This window comes from Lynx canadensis, chromosome C1 (assembly GCF_007474595.2).
Source record: "Lynx canadensis isolate LIC74 chromosome C1, mLynCan4.pri.v2, whole genome shotgun sequence".
Classification (NCBI taxonomy): Eukaryota; Metazoa; Chordata; class Mammalia; order Carnivora; family Felidae; genus Lynx; species Lynx canadensis.
The window spans coordinates 167,006,601-167,033,915 of record NC_044310.1 but is presented as its reverse complement, the minus strand read 5'-3'; the positions used below and the strand labels follow the sequence as shown (position 1 = coordinate 167,033,915).

At 36.0% G+C, this 27,315-nt stretch overlaps 1 protein-coding gene across 5 annotated transcripts in view; it reads left to right on the top strand.

Annotated features, from left to right (window-relative positions):
- The window catches only part of ZNF385B (zinc finger protein 385B), a 319,195-nt gene that overhangs the window by 238,300 nt on the left and 53,580 nt on the right, over window positions 1-27,315 (top strand). For 4 of the 5 annotated variants that reach the window (XM_030326710.1, XM_030326716.1, XM_030326713.1 and 1 more), the window contains 2 exons: window positions 15,888-15,926; window positions 20,037-20,147. In XM_030326710.1, coding sequence (XP_030182570.1) covers window positions 15,888-15,926; window positions 20,037-20,147 — 150 coding nt within the window. The remainder of the gene's footprint in view (window positions 1-15,887; window positions 15,927-20,036; window positions 20,148-27,315) is intronic. The other variant, XM_030326711.1, reaches the window with a different exon arrangement.

Here is a 27,315-nt window from a genome sequence, read left to right as displayed (position 1 = left end):
TTCTAAGCATACAGTCCCAAATCACTGTATGCCTCTGAATCACCCATGCCAATCTGTGAAATGATCTATATATCTACTGTTTATCATTCTAAACCCTTGAGTTTCTAGGCCATCCACAGTTTGGTAATCTCAATGAATATTTGAATTTTTTTTTTCTTGGGACGCGTGGGTGGCTTAGTTGGTTAAGCATCAGACTTTGGCTCAGGTCATGATCTTACAGCTCGTGAGTTAGAGACCCATGTTTGTATCTGCATGAACAGCTCAGGGCCTGGAACCTGATTCAAATTCTATGTCTCCCTCTTTCTCTTCCCCTTCCCTACTTGTGTTTTCTTTCTTTCAAAAATAAGTGAACTTTAAAATTAAAAAAAAAGCTCTAAAATTTTTCTCTCTTGTACCAGAAATAATAATATATTTATCAAGGAGGTACAAAATAAAGAAATTGGGAATCAAAATCACATTTATTTTGCTATTAATTCATGCCATGTTTCTCATGATGTTTTACTGTAAGGAAACCTGAAGTAAGCCAAAACATTTAATTTTTAAATCTATCTTTAATACTTTTACTATCTAATGAAGTCTTGATTTAAACATTTGGATACATACTTTTTTATCTGATTTTTTTTTCATTTAATTTAAACAAAATATTTTATCTCTGCTAATGTAACCAACTGTGAGGTTTTGTTTTTTGTTTTTTTGGTTTTTTTTTTGGCCATTTAAGCCTTCTTTTTTACTCTAGTAATGCTTTGCTCTCATTAAAAAGTTATATATTCCCTATTTCCTAGGATGTTAGTATGTCCAGCTACTCGAAATGATACATTTGTCCAAATAAAAAAATAGAATGAAATAGAGATAAAATAAATAAAATAAAATGGATAAAAAAATAAATAAAATAAAAAAGAGAATATGGTTGAATTTTTATTTTCATGATATGCTTAAAATATATTGAAGGATCCTATTCTTCTATATGTTCTAATGAAATGTATGTTAGAATATGCCAAGTTGAAATTTTCCATGGTTACTGAAATTTACTTAAAGAGGGGGAGGGTGAAGGCCTGTTGCTGGACTTAGAAAAGTGAATAGCAACACCCTAGATCATTTGAAAAAAAAAATGTTTATAGGAAATCTTTGAAATGTCGTATAAAACTAACAAAGATTTTGTACAAATATTTAAGCATAAATTCCTGCCTGGAAATTTTTACCACTCTATTCAATATGACAGAGAAAAATTATGTAAACATGACCTGGGAGGAAAAAAACTACATCGTGACCATCTATCTATACTATTGTCTCCCTCTTCAAACTACAAACATATCTTTTAAAAATTTAAGTCATGTCCTTTGCCCTATTCAAGAGTGTCAAGATTTACCTGTTAAAGTCTTTGTGTTCAAAGCTCCCTTTACTCACTGTTGAAACCTCTTTAGAATATGTAGATATTATTTATATGGTATGTATACATGTATGTTTATATAATGTATGGTCATATGTCTTCTCTCTCCCTAAATAAATTATTTGTCTGTGGCATCTAGGAAAAGGCATTCATTCACAACCACTCACTAAATGTCTATGCATGCCAGTCATTGTGCTAAGAGTTACAGTGAATAAGACAGAAGCTGCTCACTGTCTGATAGACATTACTTCTTCCTCTTGTAAAATTCACCATAACATAATAGAGGATATTGTTGATAGTCAAGAGTCAATTCAGTTGATTAAGCTGCCAAGAAACATTAGATTAAGACCTTGATGGGCTCTTATGCAGTAAGGGAACACAAGGTTTCAGAAGCCTGTGAAAAGAGGCATCTATAGTCCCACCACGCTATGTCCTCTCACATGTCCCTTTCATTATCCCAGTCTCAACCTCACATGGCTCTGGGACCTCATCTTCAGTGCTAGGGTTTCAAGGATTATGTGTACTTGGAGGGCACATCAGATTTTCTGGCAAGACAGGTCTTCAGTTTTGGCGCTGTCCCAGCACAGCATTTTTCAAGAGTAGAGTCAACTTGGAAAAAGTGTCTATGTCAGGCCATCTTCTTAAAATAATTTATCTTATTCTTAACAAATCTCCAGTTAATTAAAAGGAGAAGAAACCAACAACAACCTTTTTCTTAGCTTCTCTCAGTGACCAAGTCTTTAAGTGCCAATGATAAAGTAGGGAGCTTAATAAATATAAAAAAGTAGCAAAATATTATTGTACCAAACATTCCCTTCAGCCCAAAATGTTATTTCCAAATTGGTTGCTCTATAAACATTAATTGATGGTGGTGTTTTCTGGAAAACTTTTATCAAAAATTTGGGAATCCATCCAATAGCCAACAGACTGGGCTTTTTCTTTTTCTTTTCCTCCCCCCCCCCCCGCCTTCCATCTAGATTCTTGTATTCAGAATTAGGTCTTAAAACTCTTTGGGGGAAGGAAAAACATGTTTTGGAATATTCCAATCCCTTTACTTTTAGAACTGTCATTGAGGGTGCTAAAGATGAATTGGAGTGCTATTTAGCAATCTGTGAAGTTTCAACATCTTTGCGGAACCAAGTAGGAATCTTGGAAAAATATATTTTTCACAGATTTAGCTGTCAGTTTAGATGTTCTTACCTTCCTTTTTATGTTCTGATGCTTGAAAAAAGATTGGGAAAAACTTAAATTATATGAACACTTTATTTTCATGGAATTCTAGTATCAGAGGGCTTTAACATATTTTCAAGACATTCTAGATTAATTCTTCTAACATGCTCACATATAAAATAGGCTATATGTGTCATTGTTGCCCCCTTTTTGCAAAATGGAAGATTGAAGAATATAATCCAGGCTTCACATTTCTTCCAGTAGATAGCTCTGCCACTGAAAAGGGAAAAAAGCTAAATATTAGACAAGCAAGAGCTGGTCTCCACCCTGACATATTTTTAATTTAAATGTGTATCTTTCTAACAAGTTATTCATGTGGGACGTATTTAAGTACCCAAAAAATCCTTGTGGCTCCTAAAGTCAGATTTAAAAAACTCTCATTTGATGTGTATTCTATTTATTTTATTTTTTAAGATTTTATTTTTAATCTCTACACTCAACATGGGGTTTGAATCCACAACCCCAAGATCAAGAGTCACATGCTCCACCAACTGAGCCAGCCAGGCACCCCTGCAAGTATATTCTACTTAGAAGATAGACTTGTCTTGTCAGTCTCATACTTTTTTCTTACTGTGAATAGTTTCTACAGCCAAGTAATGATGTGAGTGTTGTAGTAGGACACATATCTGATCTCTTTCACAGGTTTATGGTTTACAATAATTAGAGCTGTACATTAAGTCTCCATTAATTATAAATATGTGTCTGGGTCTAATTTATCTTTTTTTTATGTAGACATCAAACATTCATAGTATGTAAATTGATTCATTTTCATAATAATATAATCAAACCCCAAAAAACCTTCGTTTCCCAAAAATGAGCTGAAGCTATTAGAGGCTAAAATGATTGGTAACACCACTATTACATAGTGTATACTTAATTGTCAATTTTGAAGTACTCACCTTCTAAAGAGGTGTTGGCGTTCATTTAGTCAGTCACTCATTCATGTGTTATATCTCACCTCCTCCCCAAAGCCACCTGGAATGTTCTCTCTGATCTCAAAGAAGTAATTCTGTTTGCCTTGTTCCAAAGTAAATCTGTAGCTATTCTACCTGGTCTTGATGCTGCTTCATGCCACGTGGGGAAGCAGGAGGCAGAGTGAAGGACAGTGAGCTACTTCTTTGCACAGGGAAAGAGCATTGGACTGGGAGCCAGAACACTCATTCATATCTGGACTCATTCTCTTTGATCTGGAGAAAGTCACTTAGCTCCACTTTTCCTCATTTTAAAACCAGAGGTGATAATACCTTCCTAATCTATATCATATTATGAAAATTTAAGTTTAGTATGTTTATGGAGAGTTGAGAATATGACTGAATATTTAGAAAATTTCTGAAATTTAGTGTGACTGTGAAAAAATCATAACTATACAACCTATCACCATATTATTTTTTAAGATTTTATTTTAAAATAATCTCTACACCCAATGTGGGGCTCAAACTCACAACCCTGAGATCAAGAGTCACGTGCTGTAGGGACTAAGCCAGGTGGGCACCCCATTGTATCATCATATTTTTTAACAATCTAAAATTCCATGAATATCAAATGAGATCATGTTTATGAAAGGACTCTTAAAATGGCAAAGCTCTATTCTTATAAATAATATTAATATTAATATTTCTATCCCTTTGATCTCATCTTCCTAGCCAATTACCTTAAACAAACCAAGCTATATTCATCACTGGGGCTGGCTTTGTGCATTAGAGCAATCCTAATTAAGGTAGATGCTAAAGATATATACATGGCTAAGACCTGATTCTTGAGTTTAAAACATTTACACTCAGCTTAAAAGAGTTGTGCTTGGTACTAAGCAAGTACTCAATTTACATTAGCTGAATGAGATAGTACTAGGGCATACTTAAAGATCAGAATCACCTGACTGCCTAAAAGCAATGAAGAGACGCTATAGCCGAATTTGGAGGAGGGCTAGGGAGAAGGTATAGAGTGGAGGTGGGGAATAACCATACTGGTTTGGTTGCATTCCAGTTTGCCTGTTTACTTTCAATGATATTTAGACTTTAAAGGCTATGGATAAAGGTATTTTGAACCTGAGAGCTGTGCACTTAGGACACATTGTCATTGACTCCTAAGATGTAACAATGTTTTCTATTACATTTTTAAAATACGCTTGACTTCCAAACATAGAACCTTTATTCTCACATTATTCATTAAACGACTAGTAGTTAATGTAACAGTTTAAAAAAGATTTTAAACCCAGTCATAGAAGCCAACATATTAAATTATCCTTCATCTATTGATAATGGAAATTTATTCTAAAAATTATTTGGACTTCTGACAATTAGAGATCTCCATTGACTCTGTGTCCCCCCTTTTTCCTGAATTTCAATTGCCAATCTATGAGAAGAACCCATTTAACCTGTGTTCTGAGCAGTGGCATCTAACTGTAAGTTTGGTGCTTATTCAGAAAAGATTTTGTATTCTATCCCAAAATATTATATAGACATTAAGAGTATGCACATATGTATGAAAAACATTTTTTTCTCAGAATACAACTATCAGCCCAAATAAAAAGTTAAAAATTTTATAAGCCAAGATAACCATAGCTAATAGCTAATAGGAACAGCAGAGAAATAAATCAATCTTCACACTTGTATGAGGAGAAAAAAGGCTCGAAACAGATATATTTTCAATCCATTCCTTCATAAAATAACGTTCAAGAAAAACAGCCTATAGCCCATAGCTCATCCCTCCTTGTGCAATCAGACACTCCATTGTCTTCAGAGGGAGACCTGCTGCCTCACAGGCCTGGCCCCTCTTATGGGTGAATAGCTTCTGAAGAAGCATTGTGACATCTGGATGTGGAGTTCTTTGAGGCTGCAGTTCTGGGGAGAACCATCATTTTGTTACAGAGCAAGAGTTCTATCTGAATTTCCTGGGAATCGGTCATCACAGGAAATTATCAGCAATTCATGGACTTTCCTTTTTGCGTTTGCTTCGGCCTCGAGGGTAATCACAAAAGATTATAGTCTCCATTTCAGCTTTCATATCACTGAAATATTCTTCTCTGCCGAGAGCATGATTGATTTCCAGAGGCCAGCTTTTAACCCCGAGCTTCAGGAGGCCGGTTGCACTGCAGTGGTTTGATAACTGCCAACAATTGTTCTTGTGATACTGTTCTGTTGTGAAGCAGAAATTTGGTGATTCCTGGATAATTACACAAACCCTTTTAAATCATGTGATATATCCACTTCTTGTGTTGTTAGGTATAGGTATTTGTTCCATTTGAGTAAAGATGTTAAAGGCTGGTGGAGACAAAAGGGTGAATAAAAATTTCAGGCGAGTGTTATGAAGGCTTTGATGTGCCAAGCATCCTGATTGGCTGATTTTCAGAATGGAAAACAAAATAATTTAAAAATAGTTCTGAGAATCTTCATAAGGAGTAGATAGATTATAAACACAAATGGTTTTGGCTCCATAATGTGAAAACTTTTCATGAATGTTACTGAGGGATTCTGTATTTCACGACAACTTGTTATGTGGTACATGTAGGTTTTTATCCATGGCTTGACTAGGAAATGTTGATGCAATATCCACGGCCAAAATATAAGCAAACTAGACACATTTGTACATGGTGATTTCATTTTCTGTATTCATTTTTCTCTTATATATGTTGCTTTATTCAGAATATATAGAGGCAGAAAAGGCTTTGTGTATATTTGAAACAAATCTAGTGGATAAGATAGCTTTGCCTAGAAGTGACTACATTTCCTTCCAAATTCAGAAGAAAAGGAAGACAGTTCAGTTCAGACTACTTTTAGTTTGAACTGTAGCTTCCTTGCAATACCTAAAAATGATTATAAATCAAATGGATAAATGTCAAATGTCAAGCTGTACCATTAACAGAGCATTATTCAATGAAGCAATTATCATTGCAGAGAACAGAGTAGGGCACAATATGGAAGCTCTTTATTTTACTTTACAAGTGTGGTATATTTTGTATAGTATAAATGCAGGGTTGGACCCCAAACCTTTTTTTGCTGAGAAGAGTTAATATGTATACACATCCATACAAAAAGGCAATAGCAAGATGAATATATGACATAAAATATTTTTGATGTCACCTGTCCGGAAAACCACTCCGGGACCACTTTCCTAATAAAAGCCCTAAAATGTTAAGTGTTATAAGATAAGCTTGCAAGGAAGAGGACCAGTAGAATCCACCTTGATGTAATCATGGAAATCTTGGATGGGAATCAGGAAACAAGAACAGATAAAATATAGGATGCTCAGTTGAAGTAAAATTTCAGCTTAACAACAAATTATTTTTAGTATAAGAATATCCTATGCAATGTTTGGCAATACATATATTCTTAAAAAAATTATTTGTTGGTTTTTTTTAATGTTTTATTTACCTTTGAAAGGCAGGGAAGGGCAGGCAGAGAGCTGGACAGAGGATCTGACACAGGCTCTGTGCTGACAGCAGTGAGCTTGATGTGGGACTTGATCTCACAAATTGTGAGATGATGAGCTGAGCCAAAGTTGGACTCAACAGACTGAGCCACCCAGGCACCCCCAAAAAATGATTTGTTGTTTATCTGAAACTCAACTTTGAGCACCTTATAATTTTATTTGCAAATCTGGCAATTGTAGCAAGAGATCTGGGTTCTGGTCTTGGCTGAAGAGGTTCAAGCAACTCACTAAAATTCTCCAAATCTTTTCTTATTTTCACGTGAGAAAGCTGGACTAAAGTCAGGCTGGTGGGTGTGGGGCCTGGCCTACCGGTTTTACCCAGCACGGTTTTCAGTGTTTGTTGTATTGAATTTCCAGTTAGGATTCTGCTTTGGGAGGGAGGGTGTTCTGGGGCTCAAACTAAAACAAATTAAAAAACAATTTGAAAATGTAGATGATCTCTGACATTTTGCCACTGTGTAAGGAGAGTATGGCAGGGAGAGTAAGAGCCCGAGATGCCCAGGATTGGAGCATTGCAGCTTGTTACCTTGCATGGAGCCTTGTCAGTCTTCAACTGTCAGGTTTCTTCCTGGCACAAGGGTTAGAAACGTGTTGTCCTGCATTTGGGGAAAAAACATTCCATTTCCACTTTGCTTTGCAGAATGAAGAATACATCTCAACACGCCTGGGTTTCTGATTTTGCACTTCTTCCTGCCAAGTGGGGTTTTCTTTTCATCTTCTACCTTTTTAATTTGTGTCACGGACCTGTTTTGCCTCAGCATTGGGATATATCTGATTAGTTACTGAACAGCTTTTCAAACTTAGCTTTGACAGAATGGTTTTGAGAGGATGTCAGTTAATGTATTTGGCTGCTTGGGAAGCGTATTGATTTTTAAATCAAAAAAGCTCATCACTTCCCTAGTCTCTTAGAAAGCCTTTGTAACATTTTTTTAGCCTGTTTACCAGAACACGGGCAAACATATTCTTACTTATACATGGAGACTTACACTGCTAACTTTTAAAGCTACATTTGTAAGTATCAGCAAGTAGTCTTTAGTTACTTGTATGGCATTTTTTTTCTCCTAAGGTATGAAGAATTTTATTTTTTGAAAAGATATTTCTCAGATTTACTTTTGGCACTCAATGTTATGTTATAGCAGTTTAATCTGGAAGACAAAGTTTTGGAGGATATTTTCAAGTCACTATTTTAAAAACAAATGGAAAGGTCAAAAACAAAGTGCCTATCTTCTATCTCAGATATATTAGCCTATCCTTCCATACTTCAGGATGGGATGTCTTTTTCCAATGTACTGTAAAATAATCGCTTCTCACGATCTGTCTTCAAATGAATCTCTATCTTTTTGAGTATTTTGCGCATCTATTGAAAAGCTATTCTTCAGTCCATAATCCCAAAATATTCTATTTCTTTTTTTTATTTTTAAAATGTTTTAATTTATTTTTGACAGAGAGAGAAAGAGACAGAGACAGAGCATGAGTGGGGGAGGGGCAGAGAGAGACACAGAATCTGAAGCAGGCTCTGAGCTGTCAGCACAGAGCCCAAAGCGGGGCTCGAACTCACAAACCACAGGATCATGACCTGAGCTGAAGTCAAAAGCTTAACTGACTGAGCCACCCAGGTGCCCCTCTATTTTCTTTTTTATTTTGCCGTGAGAAGAGACAACACTAAATGACACAGGAAACAACTGATCGATTTAGTTTAGATTCTCTTGGTGAATCCAGTTCCTGTTCCCATCACTCTGAATCATGTACTATAACTTTGTTAGTGTTGGGGGGGGGGGCAGGCAGGTAACATAGTTTATTATCAACTTTGCATATCTTAGGCTTTTTTTTTTTAATTAATTTGTTTTGAGAGAGAGAGAGGAGGTTAGGGAGGGGCAGAGTGAGAGGAAGAGAGAGAATCCCAAGCAGGCTCAACACTCTCAGTGCAGAACCCAGTGTGGGGCTTGAACCCACAAAACGTGAGATCATGACCTGAGCCAAAATCAAGAGTTAGATGCTTGGGCGCCTGGGAGGCTCAGTTGGTTGAGCATCCGACTTCAGCTTGGGTCTTGATTTCACAGTTCATGAGTTTGAGCCCCGCCTGCATTGCACTCACTGCTGTCAGCAAAGGAACCCACTTTAGATCCTCTGTTCCCCTCTCTCACTGCCCCTCCCCAACTTAAGCTCACTGTCTCTCAAAAATAAATAAACTTAAAAAAAAAAACAGTTGGATGCTTTACCGAATGAGCCACCCAAGTGCCCCAAGCTGTTTTTGAAATTTGAATATTTATTGAGTCGCTATTGAGAAATAGAGATACTTTGAAGGTAGTAACTTTTTCCCAGAAAAAAATATTAATAGCATTTATCATTTTCTTCTTTGCTATTAAAATTCATAGTAGAGCTAAATTCTTATTAATTTCCTAAAAGATTCCAGGTAGTTTTCATTTTTCTTAAAAATTTTCTAAATTTTCTTACATTCTGTCATAAGGGCATCTAACAATTTTGTAAGAATTTTTTTGTTATTTTATCTTTGACAGGCATTACAGATCTTTCATATCTGTATGCACCTACTGGCCAAAAAATATTTTAGTTACAGGAACATCAACTCTTAAAGATAATACAAAAAACTTTCAAGAACTTTCTTCACATCCTGATGGAAAAACACCTCTACTAATGGTTTCCAGTCACATCGAAACATTTGCTTATTTAAGAATGGAAACAAACAAAGAAAAGCGCTGGGTTTTCTTAGGAGATGTAATTCAGCTCATTACCTTAATGCTTTTTCCCTGCATTGAAAAGGAGCAGTTACTATTGGAGTTGAGGGTGGTCTGGGCATTACATTAACCAATTAGACATTTCCAAATGCATTGTTTAACCTGAATATGGGTAATGTGCAATAGAATGTTTTAGTTTACTTATCTATTGTTTGAATAGGAACATCAACACCCAAAACGTTGCATATGTGTGTCCATGCAATGAGGTCTGAGAGAACCTTCAGTTAAGTCTCATACCCATTGCAGACATAAATTGAAAGTCTTATTTGTTAAACTGAACTTTTTGAAATGCTCTTTGATGTGGCTTCTTAAATTACTCAGCGGCATAACTACAGCTTTGCTGCATCACCCTTAATCCCTGGCAGCATGGAAAATCACCAGGCATGTGGAGCCGCCAGGAAAATGGAACATTTTACATTTGTACTGACCACATTGGTTTCATACAAGGATGTACTGTCAAAATTAGACGTGCGGCTTCCGTAGGGCACCCAGGTCTAAGCTTGCAGCATCTCCCACTAACAAAATAACTACTGTCTAAAAAAGAACTTAAAATGTATTCCTTCTACTCAGAATAATTTTAAAATTATCTGTCAAAGGTATTAAACTGGTTTTCCACTAAAGAGAGGGAAGTGGTGAAATCACCCATTCATTTGCTTTTAGTTTTTGCTTTTACCATTTAGTAACTCCTTAAAGTTCTAAGAGTGTTAAAATGAAAAAATATTTTTTATTATTTTAGAGAGGGAGCACATGTGCACAAATGGGGGAAAGAGGCGGAGAGAGAGAGAGGGAGAGGGAGGGAGGGAGGGAGGGAGGGAGGGAGGGAGAGAGAGAGAGAGAGAGAGAGAGAGAGAGAGAGAGAAAAAGAATCTTAAGCAGGCTCCACTCTCAGCATGGAGCTGAATTCAGGGCTCAACCCCATGACCCTGGTATCATGACCTGAACCGAAATCAAGAGTTAGTTGCACAACCGACCGAGCCACCTGGGCTCCTCAAAAAAACATTTTCTTGTAATATCTTCATAACTGTTAGATCGTGGACCAAATATGTACTTACCTAAAAAACACAAGAAGTAACATACTCATTTTGCTATTCGCTAAGTACCAGGCCAACTGCACTGCACAGAAACCCACTGGGAAGGTTTCCAGGTGAGAGGCCTCTAGCACTTAGCCCTCATCTTTAGAGAGCTTCCAAAATGCAGATCACTGTAGTTTCCCTTTCCCTTGGGAAATGATGATGAGCGTAGTGGCTCTGACAACCAGCTGTTATCTTGGTACTTGGTAGTTAAAGGACATCCTCTGCAGAAATCTCACAGACCACTTTGAAAGCTGAAGAACATGCCCCTTACTTTTACCAGGTGTATGATTCTGAATTCTGTATCAACTTCCCTAAATCATGGAGTAATGTCATTATTTTTACATATTTGGTATGGATTTATATGTGAAAGTATCAATCATAGTTGTATCAAGACAACCAAAATGTTTTTAGGAATTATCTGTGGTATAATATTGTGGGTTTTTTTTTTTCCCATTCCCCTATCTGATTTTTTTAAGGTACTTGAAACACTCTGATAATACCTTACTTATCACTTTAGATATATGGGTCTGTTCACCTACAACATTGTACTTTTGAAGCCTTGCCTTCATTGTTTGTCCAATTCCTAAAACAGTGCATTATAGCCAAGTAATCAACCTTTGTTAAATCAATGAATTTTCAAGAAATAATAGTGTTTGTGCAAATTGCAAACCATGCATTTATAAAAGTATGATGTGTTAGAAAAGGAGCAAAAAGTCCCAAGGACTGTCTAGGTTGATATGAAACACTTAACCTCTAAAAATGTTGCCCCTTTTACTATCAGAGTGATCTTGAATTTTATTTAGGAAGAAATCTTGAAATTTATTAAGGCAGAAACACAAATCTCTTAGCATTCTACATTTGTTTTTATTCATCCAAAAATAAAACTAAATTGGAATTTCTCCAAAACGCCCCTGGAAAATGCAGTTTAATTTTTCTTTCCAAATAGGTCTTCAAAATAGATCACAGGGTACTTTTGCTTACTCAGTCATCCTTACTGTCACTGAAATATACAATCTTGCTTGATGAATCCCAGAGCTTTTCAAAGAGGTCTGACAATATGGAATTTCAATGAAAGATGTCAAGCTTTCTAAATTAATTTAAACAAAAAAGGGGAGGTGGATGAAATTCTAATCTGTGCTCTACTCTGATTGGTTGCTTCAAATATCTGGGCCGACTCCACTCATATTTTCTATACAGAATAATACTGGCCACCATTAGGGAGACCCTAGAAAGGGATCCTGGGATTCCATTTCATTTCTGCGCAATCACGTACCTCAAAATACTTAGCAGTCTACAATATTTGATAAAGAAGTAGTAATAGCCGTAGTAGGAATAGCTTTATTATTCAACTTAGTCTCAACTAAGACTAAGATATAATGTGGCCTGTAATTTTCTTAGGTGTGTGTTGTGTTACTTTAGACTCTATATCAGTTCTGAATGACTGCTTAACTTTCTAGTAGAGGAATGGTATCCCATTGTAGTGGGGACACAATGGATTTGGTTTGCAAGGCACAGCCAATGTGTGGTTTCAGCAAAAAGCTGGGGATATGTGGGGGAAACACCTTTCCAGACATACCACTCCTGGTTGAATCAACAGTCTGTGGAGAGAGTGGCACGCCATTTGTCTTCCTTTCAGTGACAATGACGGCATCCACGTGGACCCCTCTCAGGGTGCTCTGGGTAGGAGAAGCAGTGTCAGTCAGTATGGCAAGTCTCTGCACTTACACATTCCAGATGCAAAAATGCAGGTCTCATGGTAGCGTGCAATTCCAGTGCGATGTTCCATGTGGTTTACTTTTATTGAGCTTTCTGATTTGAAATCCCAAACAGTACAAAGCTGTGGTGGTTGTGTGAATGTTGCCAGTGATATGCACTTGTTTCTATTTCTTGATCTTTGAGAGAAGAAATGTGTCTTTGTGATTGTTGTGTCCGTTTTGTTTCTATTTAAGTTTTCAAGGATTTTAAAAAAGTAAATAATAGTAAGGCATGTGGTCAGAGTATCCAAATGTAAAAGGCAAAACCTTTTTTGAAGGAACTGCAGAGGAGTATTACTCTTCAGTGATGTAGCCATCACTTTTAAATGTGTCACTTCATTATATTTGACATTTTAATGAGCCCCTATTGTCACATTCTTTTCCATAAATCTGAATTTTAAAAAGGAAGGGATGAAAAACTGTCATTCTTTCTGTACTATTGTAATTTGATAATATTGCCCTTAAAAAAATGATGCTTTGCCAAACTTCCAGAAAGTCCTACATCACAGGGTTTAGTAGTTGAGGTCCTCTGGGCAGTAAATCAAGGGCAGGTGTAAATGATGACCATCCCCTGCTGTGTGTAATCTCTGAGTGTTCCCTCCAAGTATTTTTTTCTGGGTGCAAGTCCAATGGTTACAATGGGGAAGGAGGACAGGACACCCCCAATTTTTACATATGGCTCTCCTGAAGTTACAGAAGAAGAAATGGGCTTATTCTAAGAGTGACAAAAATGGATCAGAAACAGGAAAACCCAGACTTCCCTCTTCAGGAAACTTACTTAAGCATCAAGAAGGCCTTCTGTGTAGCTGGAGTAGACAACCGCCTTCCAGGCTGCAGAAGCGCTAGAAACACTCACCCTTCCTTCAAATCTCACACCCATCAGCAGCACCACCCACGCTGCCTGTCATCCCTGCTCCGTGTTCCATTAGCGGGGAGCAGCGTGGGAGAGACTCCTGCCTGAGTTTGAATCCTGGCTTCAGACCTTTGGACTCAGGGGTGACAAGCTATTAAATCTCTCAAAGCCTCAGATTCCTCATTTGTAAAGGAGAACGATAATCGTATCTGCCTTGTGCGATGGTGGAGACTGCACAAAATAATCCCTTTGGGTAATTCCTGGCGCGTGGTAAGAGCTCTATAAATCTAAGCTGCTCTTATGATGTTTATTGTTGTTATTCCACAGCTAAAAAAGGAAATGAAAGGAAAACACCCCTAGGAGGGTAACGCATTGACATCACTGTTAAAGGGAGGATCCTGGATGCTTAAAATGTGAGGAAATCAGAAAAGGGAGAAAAGAAACCCAAAGTAGGGGTGGAGCAAAGAAAATAGACTTTTATGTACCTTCTCATGCCTCACTATTTTGCTTAACAGTCACTTCTTTTTCCGGTCCCAGTTTATACTGTTGGGTTTTTGTTTTTGTTTTTTTCATGTTTTAATTTTTATGATTATAAATATGTCCTTATGTTGGACTCATCCTACCCTATCTAGTCTGGAACAATATCTGACGTATTAGGCCTGCAGAAATGTTTGTTGGATGACTGATTTTTATTTTTATTTATTTTTTTATGTTTATTTTTATCTATTTCGAGAGAGAGATAAGGAACAATCAGGGGAGGGGCAGCGAGAGAGGGAGACAGAACCCCAAGCAGGCTCTGTGCTGTCAACATAGAGCCCAGTGCTGGGCTCAAACTCACAAGCCATGAGATCATGACCTGAGCCAAAACCAAGAGTCGGTTGCTTAAGTGACGGAACCACCCAGGTGCCCCTGGATGACTGATTTTTTTATTTTAAAAGTCAGGGATGCCTGACTGACTCAGTGGAGCATCTGACTCTTGATCTCAGGGTCATCAGGTTGAGCCCCACGTTGGGTAGTTGGGTGTGGAGATTACTTTAAAAAATAAAATCTTTAGGGGCGCCTGGGTGGCGCAGTCGGTTAAGCGTCCGACTTCAGCCAGGTCACGATCTCGCGGTCCGTGAGTTTGAGCCCCGCGTCAGGCTCTGGGCAGATGGCTCGGAGCCTGGAGCCTGTTTCCGATTCTGTGTCTCCCTCTCTCTCTGCCCCTCCCCAATTCATGCTCTGTCTCTCTCTGTCCCAAAAATAAATAAAAAAAAACGTTGAAAAAAAATAAAAAATAAAATCTTTAAAATAAATACATTTTAAAAGTAAAAAAAAAAAAAACAGTTTATACTTCCATTTAATAGAAAAACTAGTATTGCCTGTTCTATTGTACAAAAAGTGCTTACCAAATGCCTTTCAGACCATTGGTTAAAATAGATGGCTAAGTTTCAGATGAAATTTTTCCATCTTTGAGAATAGTACAGATACCTGGCCACTTAATCACACTGAAGAAAACCTTGTAAAAAAAATAAATAAAAAGGAAAAAAAAAGAAAACCTTGTACAATCCTTGAGCACTCTGTTTTGCTTTTTAATTGGGTGGTGCTCAGTTTATTCTAACACCCAGACCCACTTGATGGCTAGTGCAATCATTTTAAGACTCTTTCAAGAATATAAATCAAATTTCAGGCCTTGTGAAAATTGTTGAGATGGTAGGGAAGTTTGTATTTCTCTGTTCTTTGCCAAAAGTTCCCGCTAGCAAAATACCTACAATCTAAATATCATGGAGAACGAAGCCATTTGATGATGTAGCCCCTCCATTCAATTCTCTCTCCACCCATAGTGTTCCTCCTGCCTTTAGTGCGGTGCTGCTGTGTTTCTTTTCCCTGAGGCTAAGTTTTATTTGCAGCTGCATATTTTTATGTCATAGCCTACACTGTGAAGACGTGTATTACTTTGTGCTATGCTCAATGAAAATAGTACTTTTTAAAAATTAATAGAGATTTATGGTTCCATAATCCTGGTAAATACATCAAAGATACCTGTTTGCTCTTATTCTGATATTGAAAATATAAAAGATGGTGTGATAAGGCCAGCTTCATTAATTCATTTATAAGTACTGTAATATAATAGTTCATTTGTCCACACATAGCCTCCAATTATCTCCTCAATTCCTGGTAATAGCCACAACCCCATCTTTCATTTTTATTACCTACCAGTTAATTGCACTAATAGGTTTAGCTTTTCGTTTCTACATGATTTTCATTAGGAAAAGTGGCAAGTGTTAACTCTTGCTGCTTTTTAGTTAGTAAGCATTTCAGGCTTTTTAATCAGAGATGAGCAAAGAAAATAAATTTTTAGAATTTCATGAAAATGTGCTTGCTAGCCTCAAAATTCCAGATGACTACTTCTAACTTTTACTTTTTTAGAAAAGAAGAGGCTTATTTGGGACCAATAAATTCTGCCAGGTAAGGAATATTGGAAGCTAGAGCTATGTGGAATTTTTTTCCTTAAAAAAAAAAACAACAAAACCTTCTTTAGCATAGTGTACAAAGAATCACAATTTTCTCAATCCATATACAGCTTTCTTGTGCAATATAAATGGACATGAGCTAACTTAATAAGAATATTTAACAAACTATTTGTTCATTTTAAAGTAATATAAATATTTTAATAGAGATGTTTGAAAACACTTGTTTATTTTGAATAATCAAATGTCTATGAGAAAGCCAACTGATGTTTGAAAGAAAATTCATACTCTCATTTAATTGTAATATCTCCAATAATTTTCCTGAGTATTTTACATATGAGATCATTATGATACATATATATACTTTTGACTATACTAAACTGACCGCTTGCATCTATCACATTTTAGGATTTATGAGAATGTTTTATTCACCCTGATGTTTTATTCATCCTGAAAACTGGGAATTGAATAAAAGAATTACCACTAATTTAGTTATCCATACCTCATTGTAATTACAGAGAACTGACTTGCATTCGTGGAAGAAAAAAAATATGTTAGTATAAATTAACATCATAGTTATTATTTTCATCTAACTTGTAGAGTGTTACAGAAATGCTAAGAAAAGAATTCAGGATTTTATCACTTAATACTTTTAAGAATAGAGGGTAAGATCGGAAAACCTTCTCTCTGTTATTCCATGTCTGAATCCCACTGAAATGACTCTGGTACTTGTAGCTCTTTTGTCTGGTGGCAGATACTCAAAATCAGCACGATAGTATCTGTTTCAAGGTATCAGCTGAGTTGGCAAGTGAACAATCTTTTTTAGACAATCTAAAGTTTTTTTTCAACTGAATTGTGTTCCCCAAAATGACATTTGAATAAGAAATATAGAGGGGTGCCTGGGTGGCTCAGTCAGTTAAGTGGTCAACCCTTGATTTCAGTTCAGGTCATGATCTCACAGTTCGAGAGATGGAGCCCCACGTTGAGCTCAGCACGGGACCTGCTTGGGATTCTCTCTCCCTCTCTCCCTGCCCCTCCCCTGCTCACACACTCTCTCATAATGAATAAAAATTTAAAAAACAAACAAACAAACATAGAATTCTGTGATAAACAGCAGAGGAAGACAAAAGAGATTTAGATGGGGGAGTAGGGAAGGGGAGAAAGAGGGAGGAAGGAGAAAGGGGACAAGGGGAGAAGGGGGGAGGGGGAAAAGGGAGTGAAGGGAAGGGGGGAAAGGGTGGGGAGTGAATCTTTTCCCAAAATCTGTGTAAAAAAATATGGAGAATCAAATGGAAAATAGAGAAAATCTGTTCCAAGTGAGAAACATAGGGGATAAAATTTTTACAGGATTAGTGGTAAGTTGTGCAAAGGATAAAAGGCAGCAAGAGTTAAGGACAGGTGGCAAGTAATGGGATAAAAGGGCTGTGTGTTCATTTAGTTGATTTTATGAAGATGAGTAGGATTATGTGTATAAAGTAGAGAAGTCAATTCTGGTAAGCATTTCTTGAAGGAACCTCCTTAGTTTATTCTTCAGAGAACAGATGGCTGGGAACCTGCCTGCCTTTGTATCTGGGGTGCTCATCCACAATTCACCTTTTAGGATAGATTGCTCCCAGCCTTGGGAACACTAGGGAATATTTTCAGGCTGATGTGTTGCCGATGTGAGATTTAAGTAGAATAAAGTTGTACTAGGAGCTATTTGAAAAGTTATATTGGCAGCTAACAATTTCAAAATTTTAAAAGGAATGTTTATATTCAAGGGTCATGTTGGAGCTATCAGCAGGTAGCTTGGTTTACTAAAAACTTGGGACTAGGTTATTTTAGATGTGTCTTTTGTCTTTGTTTCTATATGGTGGTATGGGAGCCACAGGAATATATGCATTTATTTTAGATAATGAAAGTTTTCATTTTTAATGTTAATTTTCTTTTTTTAATGTAAGAAAGAATACATTAAAGCTATGATTTCATGAATATTATGGCTATGTTGTCAAAAAGTCAATTTTATTTTGATTTAAAGAAAAAATAAGTAAATAATAATAGCATAATATATGAATATGGCAAGAATAATGAAAGCAGCATACAGAAAACTGGTGTTTGGGAAAAATTCATATAGTTTTATCCCATGTAGTTCACACAGAGCCAGTATTTTTCAGACTCTAAGAAGAGATAACATCAATAAATTGCTCTTATTTTTAAACTTTGCAAAACAATGTACTATTTTTCATCCTGCCATTATAGTTAGGCTATTTTATTTTTAAGCCTGTTCAAACTGATTTGCCATCTCTAGTAACAATCAGAAAATATAGTTTCAGGGCACCTGGGTGGCTCAGTCGGTTGAGCATCTGACTTCAGCTCAGGTCATGATCTCATGGTTCATGAGTTCGAGCCCTGCGTTGGGCTCTGTGCTGTCAGTGCAGAACCCACTTTGGATTCTCTGCCCCCCCTCTGCCCCTCCCCCACTCATGCTCTCTCTCTTTCTCAAAAATGAATAAACATTTATTTTTTTAAAAGTATAGTTTCATGTTTTACAAGGGGATGAATGAGGCTTAAGTGTATGCATTTGTGAATAACCTAAAAAATGAACTACAGTTCTATTTTCTGAACTTTTGAGATTTTCTTTACCTGTGGAAGGTTTTTTTTTTTCTCATTAAGTACACTTAATACATCAGTTATGACCTTGAACGAAAGAAATCTCCAGATTTTCCAGTAATGATATTTTACATTTAGTAGTTAATTGTAATACTCTTAACAATTTTTCTTTTTTATGTTTTAAATTATCACACATAAAATTGACTTTTTAGGGGTGCATGTAGTTCTATAAATTTTAACACATGTAAACTCGTGTAACCACGACTACAGTCAGGATATAGAATAGTTCTGTCACTCCAGAACATTCCCCTCTTCAAATTTTTGTTCTGTATAGTGGGAATACATTGTCCTGTCATGCCCCTAAAACTCTTAGCAAAAATAGGCTACTTTACTATTCAGTAATTCTGTAATCCACCCTCTTTTCTAATGTACTTAAGTTCTTCTAATTGCTAATTTTGTACTTTGTTGATTTATATTCCTGATCAGGGATGGTATTCATTTCTCCTCTCTACCAAATATCATCAACTAATCCAATCCTAAACTCAAACCTCAGGAGATTTCCTACCTGATGGTGTCAGTGGATCTGTCCTTATTCGCATTACATCGGTTTATAAGTAATGCTTTGTTCATCATCCGCATTGTTTTTTGAACTGCCAGTTGTCTGATGTTAATGCTGGAGATTATCTGGAGTACACAAGAGAATCACCACTCTGTCTCTCTTTTTATAGGCTCTACAAATAGTGTTCTTACCTTTTCCCGGTATTTTCATGGCTTTATGCCATACTTTGTCTATTGTTGAGTACTTTCATCACCATGAGTTTCTTTGAATATGTATGGAACATGCAAACCAAAGGAAGGAAAGTCACAGGTTATAAGTCAAAACTTTACTTGATCAGTAATTAAACAAAGGTTGCATGTTAACCAATCTGCTTTGGGTATTTGAGTGTACAATTGTGACATGCATTTCAAGTAGGATGATGTCAATCTATAGCACATAAAACATATTATTTTAACATAAAGATCAGAATTTTCTATGTTGTAATATGAGCCTGTCATTTACAAAATTTTGCCATAAATCAAAAATTTAGAAATTTAAATATATGCATAGTAATCATCATTGAGGTAATTTCAGACCATCTTATGTATCATCACCTCATATAGGGAAAACATTAACAAGTAAATTTGGACCCTGACCTTTTGATCTTAAATTTTCTTATTTTATGATTCTTTTAAGATTTTTCAAGGTTCCTTATATAGGTATAAGATTTCTTGAGATGTTGTAATTCTCCTGTGACTTGGTTGGGGGCGGGGGAGAGAGGGTTATTATTTCAAACCAGTTTTTTGTTCTTGTTTTTAATTACTGGAAACAGGTACATTACTATTGAGTGAGATTCTTTATTATCCCTGTTTGGGAACTACAAGTTAAAACCCTAAGAAATAATATAAATACTTCTACTTGCTCACACTATTGTCTGTCCTTTGAAGTTGTAAATTGACTATTTTATCATTTGCTCTTCAGATGGATCCTGTGCAAAAAGCAGTCATTAACCATACTTTTGGAGTGTCCATTCCCCCAAAGAAGAAACAAGTTATTTCTTGTAATGTCTGTCAGCTTCGCTTTAACTCAGATGTGAGTATCACCTTTTCATTGCTCTCTGTAGTCTGCCAAGCTGAAAGTCTGATTGTTCTGGATATGTATATCTCTTCATATTTACATGCCCTCCAGCAGCCACTCCCACTGGTGGCCCACTTTCTTTAGTGTGCCACATTTTCCGATTCAGATTCAACATAGAAACCTGAGCAACAGAGTGGTTAATATCAAAAATCAAGAATTTCTCTAATCTCACTCAAATTATGTTTACTTTGCAAAAATACTTAAATAGCAGAAAATATTTTTTAAGGTTTAAAATACAATGAATGCTGAAGAAAACCATTGTTATTTCTCTTTATAACAAGTGTCACATTTTATGTGTATGCCAAATCATATTAAATACCTGAGAGAAGAATTTATTATACAATTTATATTTTCCCACAACATGGAAGTGTAGGGAAATCTTTGTAAATTATTTTATCTGGCCAGCATAACCATCCTGCTAAAAAAAGAAAAAGAAAAGGATATAAATCATTTATTAAAATAAATTTTAAAATGTAAAAATAAGATAACATGAAATTAAAATAAATAATATTAGAATGTCTATAATACCCAATTACCAAGTAAAGCCAATGACCAAGACAAATCTTAATCTACAGCTGTATATTACATGTGTTATTTCCTGAGTTACTCCATCCCAGAAGCCATTTTTCAAAGAACATGTTACATGATTCATGTTTCTTACAAATACTAAAATAATAAATACTCTTATTTACATATACCATTAAATGATATTTTGATAATTCTATATAGGAAACATAATAAAACTTATATTCATTGGAAAAGAGTGCTTTTGTCATGCTTAATATGATTTGTAAAGGTATATTTAATGTGATTTCCATTAAAGGTCAAATAAATTTTTATGGCACTTGATAAAATCCTCCTCAACTGCCTATTCAAGAATTAAAGTGTTCCTAAAAAATTGAGAATTATATAGTATCAATTCCTTTGAAGTCTTAATATTATCATCTGTCCCCAGATTCATCTATAGACCCTGCACAATCCCAATTAAAATCCCAGAAAGCATTTTTTGTAGAAAATGCCAAGCTATTTCTTAATTTACATAGAAAAGAAAAGCCCTATAAGAGCTAAAGCTTAAAAAAAAAAAAAAAAGAACAACAAATTTTGAGGACTTCCACTTCTTGATTTCAATAGCCACCTTAAAACCTACAGTAATCAAGACTGTAATGTTGATGAAAGAATAGTAGACACATTGATCAATGGAACAAAACAGAGTCCAGAAATAGACCCATGGCTATATGATCAGTTGATATTCAACAAAGTTGCAGTGACAATTCAATGGAGAAAGTCTAATCTTTGCAATAGATAGTGCAATTGGATATCCACATGTAAATTGTAAAAAAGAACCTTGACAGCTGTCTCATACAAAATTCAAAAATTAACTCAAATGGATAAGTATCAACTTAAAAGTATAAAACTTCTAGAAGAAAACACAGGAGAAAATCTATGTGACCTTGAATTAGGCAAAGATTTCTTAGGAAACAAAAAGTATGAACTATAAAAATATTGGTATATTAGGCATCATCAAAATTAAAAACTCCTACTCTTCAATGACACTTTTTTACTCTAAGAAAATGAAAAGAAGAGCTGCAGACTGGAAGACAATAATTTAAAACATGTCTTGTATACAAAATATTTAAATAACTTGCAACTCAATTAATAATAAATGGCCAAAAGATTGAAACAAGCACTTTACCAAAGAAGAAAAAGGAATGACAAATAAATATGCAAAACAGTGCTCAACACGATTGTCCATTAAAGAAGTACAAACCACAATCAGATACCACTCCACCTATTAAAATAATGAAAATTAAACAAATTGATAATACCAAGTGGCAAGGATGAGGAGCAACTGGAACTCTCATTCATTGTTGATAGAAATACAAAATGGTGCAGGGACTTTGGGAAATAGTTTAATAGTTATTTATAAGAAATTTTTATGAAGTTATAGATACATTTTCCATACAACCCAGCGATCTGACTTTTAGATATTTATCCAAGAGAAATGAAAACTTATGTTCATACATATGTGTCACCTAGTAGCTTTATGCATAATTGCCCCAAACTGGAATTGACCCAAATGTCTATCAAGTGATCACTGGGTAAATAAACAAAAGTATAGCCATACCATGGAATACTGCTTAGTGATAAAAAGAATGATGTACTGATAACATCCTACAGCATGGGAGAATCTCAAAGGCAGTATGTTTTGGACTCAAAGACTGTATACTATATGATTGCACTTATGTAACTTTCTGCCAAATACAAAACTATGGGGACAGAGATCAGTAGTCAACAGGGACTGAGGATGAGGTTAGGGAATTGACTACAAAGGGTACGAGGGATATGAGGGAGGTTTTTCAAGTGTGAAAATATTCTATATCTTCATTACTGTGGTGGTTACACAAGTTTTTTTTCAAAACTCATAAAACTAAATACCTGAAAAGGAATGTTATTTCATAGAAAGTTTACCTTAGTAAACCTGGCTAGAAAAAAAAAAAAATCAAAGTGATAGGAATCATGAAATATTTTGTAAATAGAAGACTAATTAATGATAGAGATATAACTATTAAATATATTGAACTACAATATTACTACTAGATTTAAAGTATAATAGTTAAACGACTTTTGCAAGAAAAGACAGAATAACAAATGTTAAAATAGATCCAAGTATATATCACAGTTTTGCATAATTATTATCCACATGTCTGTGGTTACCTAGGGAAATTAAAGTCTCTGTAACTTTATGAATATAAAATGGCAGTGTTGGGGTGCCTGGGTGACTGAGTCAGTTGAGTGTCCAACTCTTGATTTTGGCTCAGGTCATGATCTCATGGTCGTGGGATCAAGTCCTGTGTCAGGCTCTGCATTGACAGCACCCAGCCTGCTCGTGATTATCTCTCTCTCTCTCCCTCTGCCTCTCTCCCACTTGCTCTCTCTCTCCCTCAAAAATAATAAATAGACATTTAAAATGGAAGTGTTTACTACTTAACTGACCACTTACAAAATGTTATGTCCATCTGAAGACATGATCCATACTTACGTCTAGCATTCCCACTGCAACAAGGCTGGATGTCAAAAACATCTCATAATACAAACAGGTTGCAAAGTGAAATTGCAAAAATTTTGCAAAAAAGGCAGACTTTCATGAAATCTATGAATGTCATGTTAGAGAATTGTTTGATGCAAAGCCACTGACAATGGAGGATCTGCCTGTTAGAAGAGTTAACTTAAGAAGAGAAAAGTAACAAGGTTGATGATAGATCGGCTCTTCAAAAAAAAAAAAAATGTCTTGGGACACCTGGGTGGCTCAGTCAGTTGAGCGTCTGACTTCAGCTCAGGTCATAGTGTCACAGCTTGTGGGTTCTAGCCCCGTGTGGGCTCTGCGCTGACAGCTCAGAGCCTAGAGCCTGCTTCGGATTCTGTGTCTCCCTCTCTCTCTCTCTGCCCCTCCCATGCTCACTCTGTCTCTCTCTTTCTCTCTCAAAAATAAATAAAAACATTAAAATTTCTATTAAGAAAAAGGTTTTGACTATCAAGTGGATAATAGGGACTTTGGGGCAATTATGAATCCCTTGAATTAAAAAAATAACATATTTCCATGGTTCAAAAAGCAAATTAATTTCAAAACATACATTGAAAAATCTTGTTCCATCTCATTCCCCATCCTCCCACCCTCCAGGCCATTCCCTGTCTATCTGTAACCACTTGAATATTTCTTACATATCTTTCCCGAGTTTGTTTATACAAATATAACCAGGTATAAATATTCTTATTTTCTCCCTTTTCTACATAAAAGTTAGTGTACTATTTATACTTTTCTTTGCCTTGAATTTTATACATAACAATATATCCTAGAGTGTTGTCCTTATCAGAACATACAGAGGCTCCCTGTTTTTTTTTTTACAGATGTGGTAGACAAATGTGTCCACATCCTAATCTCTGAAACCTTTTACTATGTTACCTTGTACGGCAAAGGGGAATTAAGGTAGTAAATGGAATTAAGGCTGCTAATCAGCTGACCTTAAAATAGATTATTCCGGATTATTTTATGGCCAAAGATCCTTATAAAGTAGAAGTGGGAGACAAAAGAGAAAGTTAGAATGATGTGATGTGAGATCAACTTGACTGGCCATTGTTGGCTTTGAAGGTGAGAGAAGGGGCCACAAGCCAAGGAATGTGGGAAGCCTCTAGAAGTTGTAAAATTAATAAGAAAATTTATTTTACCCCAGAGCCTCCAAAAAAAGAACAGTCTTGCCAACATCTTAGTTTTAGCCCAATGATACCCAAACTTCTGACCTCCAGAACTGTAAGATAATAAATGTGTTGTTTTAAACCACTAAGTTTGTGGTGGTAATTTGCTGTAATAGCAAGAAAAAACTAAGAGTAGTCTACGTGTGGATGTTCCATAGTTTATTTAAATAGTCCCTTATGGGTGAACACAGGTTGTTTCTGATCTTTTGGAATCACGTAGATTTTCATAGTCAATAAATGATAGCTAGGACGTAAATTCAGGTCTCTTGCCTTGAAAGCCATAGGTCTTCCTAGTATATTATGTTGCCTCACATAACAATCTTACTCATTTACTTAGCATGTATTGGGCTGCTATTTTATGCCTACCATCATACTCGGCTCTAGAAACCAGCAGCAACTTTTACTCGCAAACAATATGAATGAAAGCATCTAAAGATGAACTTTCTTAGATCCTCTTAGAACATGTTGCAGGTCTTCTGCTGTATGTTTTTATGAGTCCATACTCAGAGAGGCCATGCAGTATAGAACTCTGGATTAAGTTTTTGAATGTGATTTAAATCCTAATTCTGAACTTGATAAATCACTTCACCACTATGGGTCTCAGTTTCCTCTTGTTATATAACCTAAAATAGACTACATGATCTTTTGAGAGGACCATTCCAGCTCTATGATTAAAAATCATTTCCATGGCATTTCTGTTGGAAGGACAGGGTATAAACACCTCCACCTTACAGGTGGAACAGCTAAGACCCCAAAGGAATGACTACAAGTTTTATTTTTCATTTGTGTCATGGGTTGGGTCACAAGGAGGAATGCCAATCTCCTTTCCATGCCCCAGGATTACTCTGGGAGTAGGTTCAAGTTTGACTTGAGTTTCATTTGATGTCAGTAATTTTCTTGATACTTACTAATAGACACATGGACAAATGTATACAGGTGAGCATGTGACCACCAGCTTCCCTGTCGCCACCCAAAAGTTCTGCTGGCAGTGGGGAAAGAAATTAATTTGTGAGTCATGCTAGACTCTGGGCAGTAAAGTCACAAAGTCTAGATGGCAAATTCACAAGTGTGACATATACATGTTCTCCGTGTTTAGTAATGGTGCTATAATCTGCATAACTGAGCTCTGAAACTGAGCATTTTTTATTTGGGGGAGAGTTTATTATTTTATAATTACCCTATTTACATTTTAATGTAAGAATTAAGGAGATGCTCATCCTTATTTTCTTTAATAACATTTCTAAATCAGCCTGAGACTGAATTGGCTTCACTCTTCAGTGTAGAAAATATGTTTATTGAAAAATCTGGAAGGCAGATTTGCACAGTAAACAGACTGCATTCCGCAGTTCTCCATTACCCATGTAAAATGTACCACGGCAGGCTTCATGCATTAAAATTCAATGTGACCTAGTTTAAGTGTCCCGTAGCCCCCTTTGTCCGGCTTTTATCATCTCAGTAGAACTCCACTGTTGGAAAGCAAAAGGGTACAGCTTTATTTACACGATATACTGTTATGCAAATGAGCAAGCATTAATCACAAACATTTCCCAAATGAACCTTTACAAATTAACACCATTAACTTTGCCAGGGGCAGGCACTGCAGTCCAGGAATAATATGTCTTTCCCAACTGAGTCCCAGACATTTGCACAGATTTGTGCAGCACCCAAATCCTTAGTTTCTTCTTGGCCACCTTTTTTTTTTCTAACATGGTTGAAGCTGAGCACTGAGTGAGTTGTCCTAAGCCTGAATGCCCCTTTCTTCTCCAAAGAATGAGTGTACTGAAACTACAGTGTGGTCATAAACTGATAAGCCTAAATCTGAATCTTTACCCTTTAGCTGGGAAATATATTACTAGAGCTAACCCTTGCCAGGGAAATAGGTCTATACCATCCTGTAGTTGGTTAAAAAAAAAAAAACTCTCAAAATTATTGGGCATTTGGTTTTCACATGAAAAGATCAGAAACTAGAGCTAACATAGACTTTTAAAATAATTTTGAGGGGCGCCTGGGTGGCGCAGTCGGTTAAGCGTCCGACTTCAGCCAGGTCACGATCTCGCGGTCCGTGAGTTCGAGCCCCGCGTCGGGCTCTGAGCTGACGGCTCAGAGCCTGGAGCCTGTTTCCGATTCTGTGTCTCCCTCTCTCTCTCTGCCCCTCCCCTGTTCATGCTCTGTCTCTCTCTGTCCCAAAAATAAATAAAAAAACGTTGAAAAAAAATTTAAAAAAAAAAATAATAATAATTTTGAGGCTAAATGTTTTCTCATTTTTGGTTAGGTTGACAGCTGGCAGATCCTGAAGATTTTCTGATTTACATATTAATTTCATTTCTTTGGATAATAGTAGCAGAAGGATAAAGGAAACTGATCCTCAAACAGATCTGACACAAAATCAGGGCAACTTGATTTAAAAATAGAGATGATCTCCTTTTATTATTATTATCATCTCAGAACACGGTTAATCATAAACACCCTTAATATACTAGTAGGTCCTTTATGCTTCATAGGCAAATTGAAAGGAGAGCATAATGATCTTTTTAATCAAGTTTTATATACTCTAATTTAGGAATTGACCCTGAAATTTTGATACTCAGCATTAATACCACAATTGATTAAGCATGAGATGTAGTGTCCCTAATTGCTGACCCCACAGGCTTTCATTACTCATTTGGTGCTACCCCGTTTGATGTTTCAGATTTACAGTATTACCTTTGAATAGTACAATAAGCTTCGAATCACTTATTGTTCTCATTTTCTTTATTTTGCCTTACTTTGTAGTTTCTCCAGATTTTTAATTCTGTTGTGTCGTTCTTTGTTTGGTTTTTGCACTTTGGTTATCCAGTAGTTCGCTCTCTCATTTTAGTTCTTTTTGCTGTGT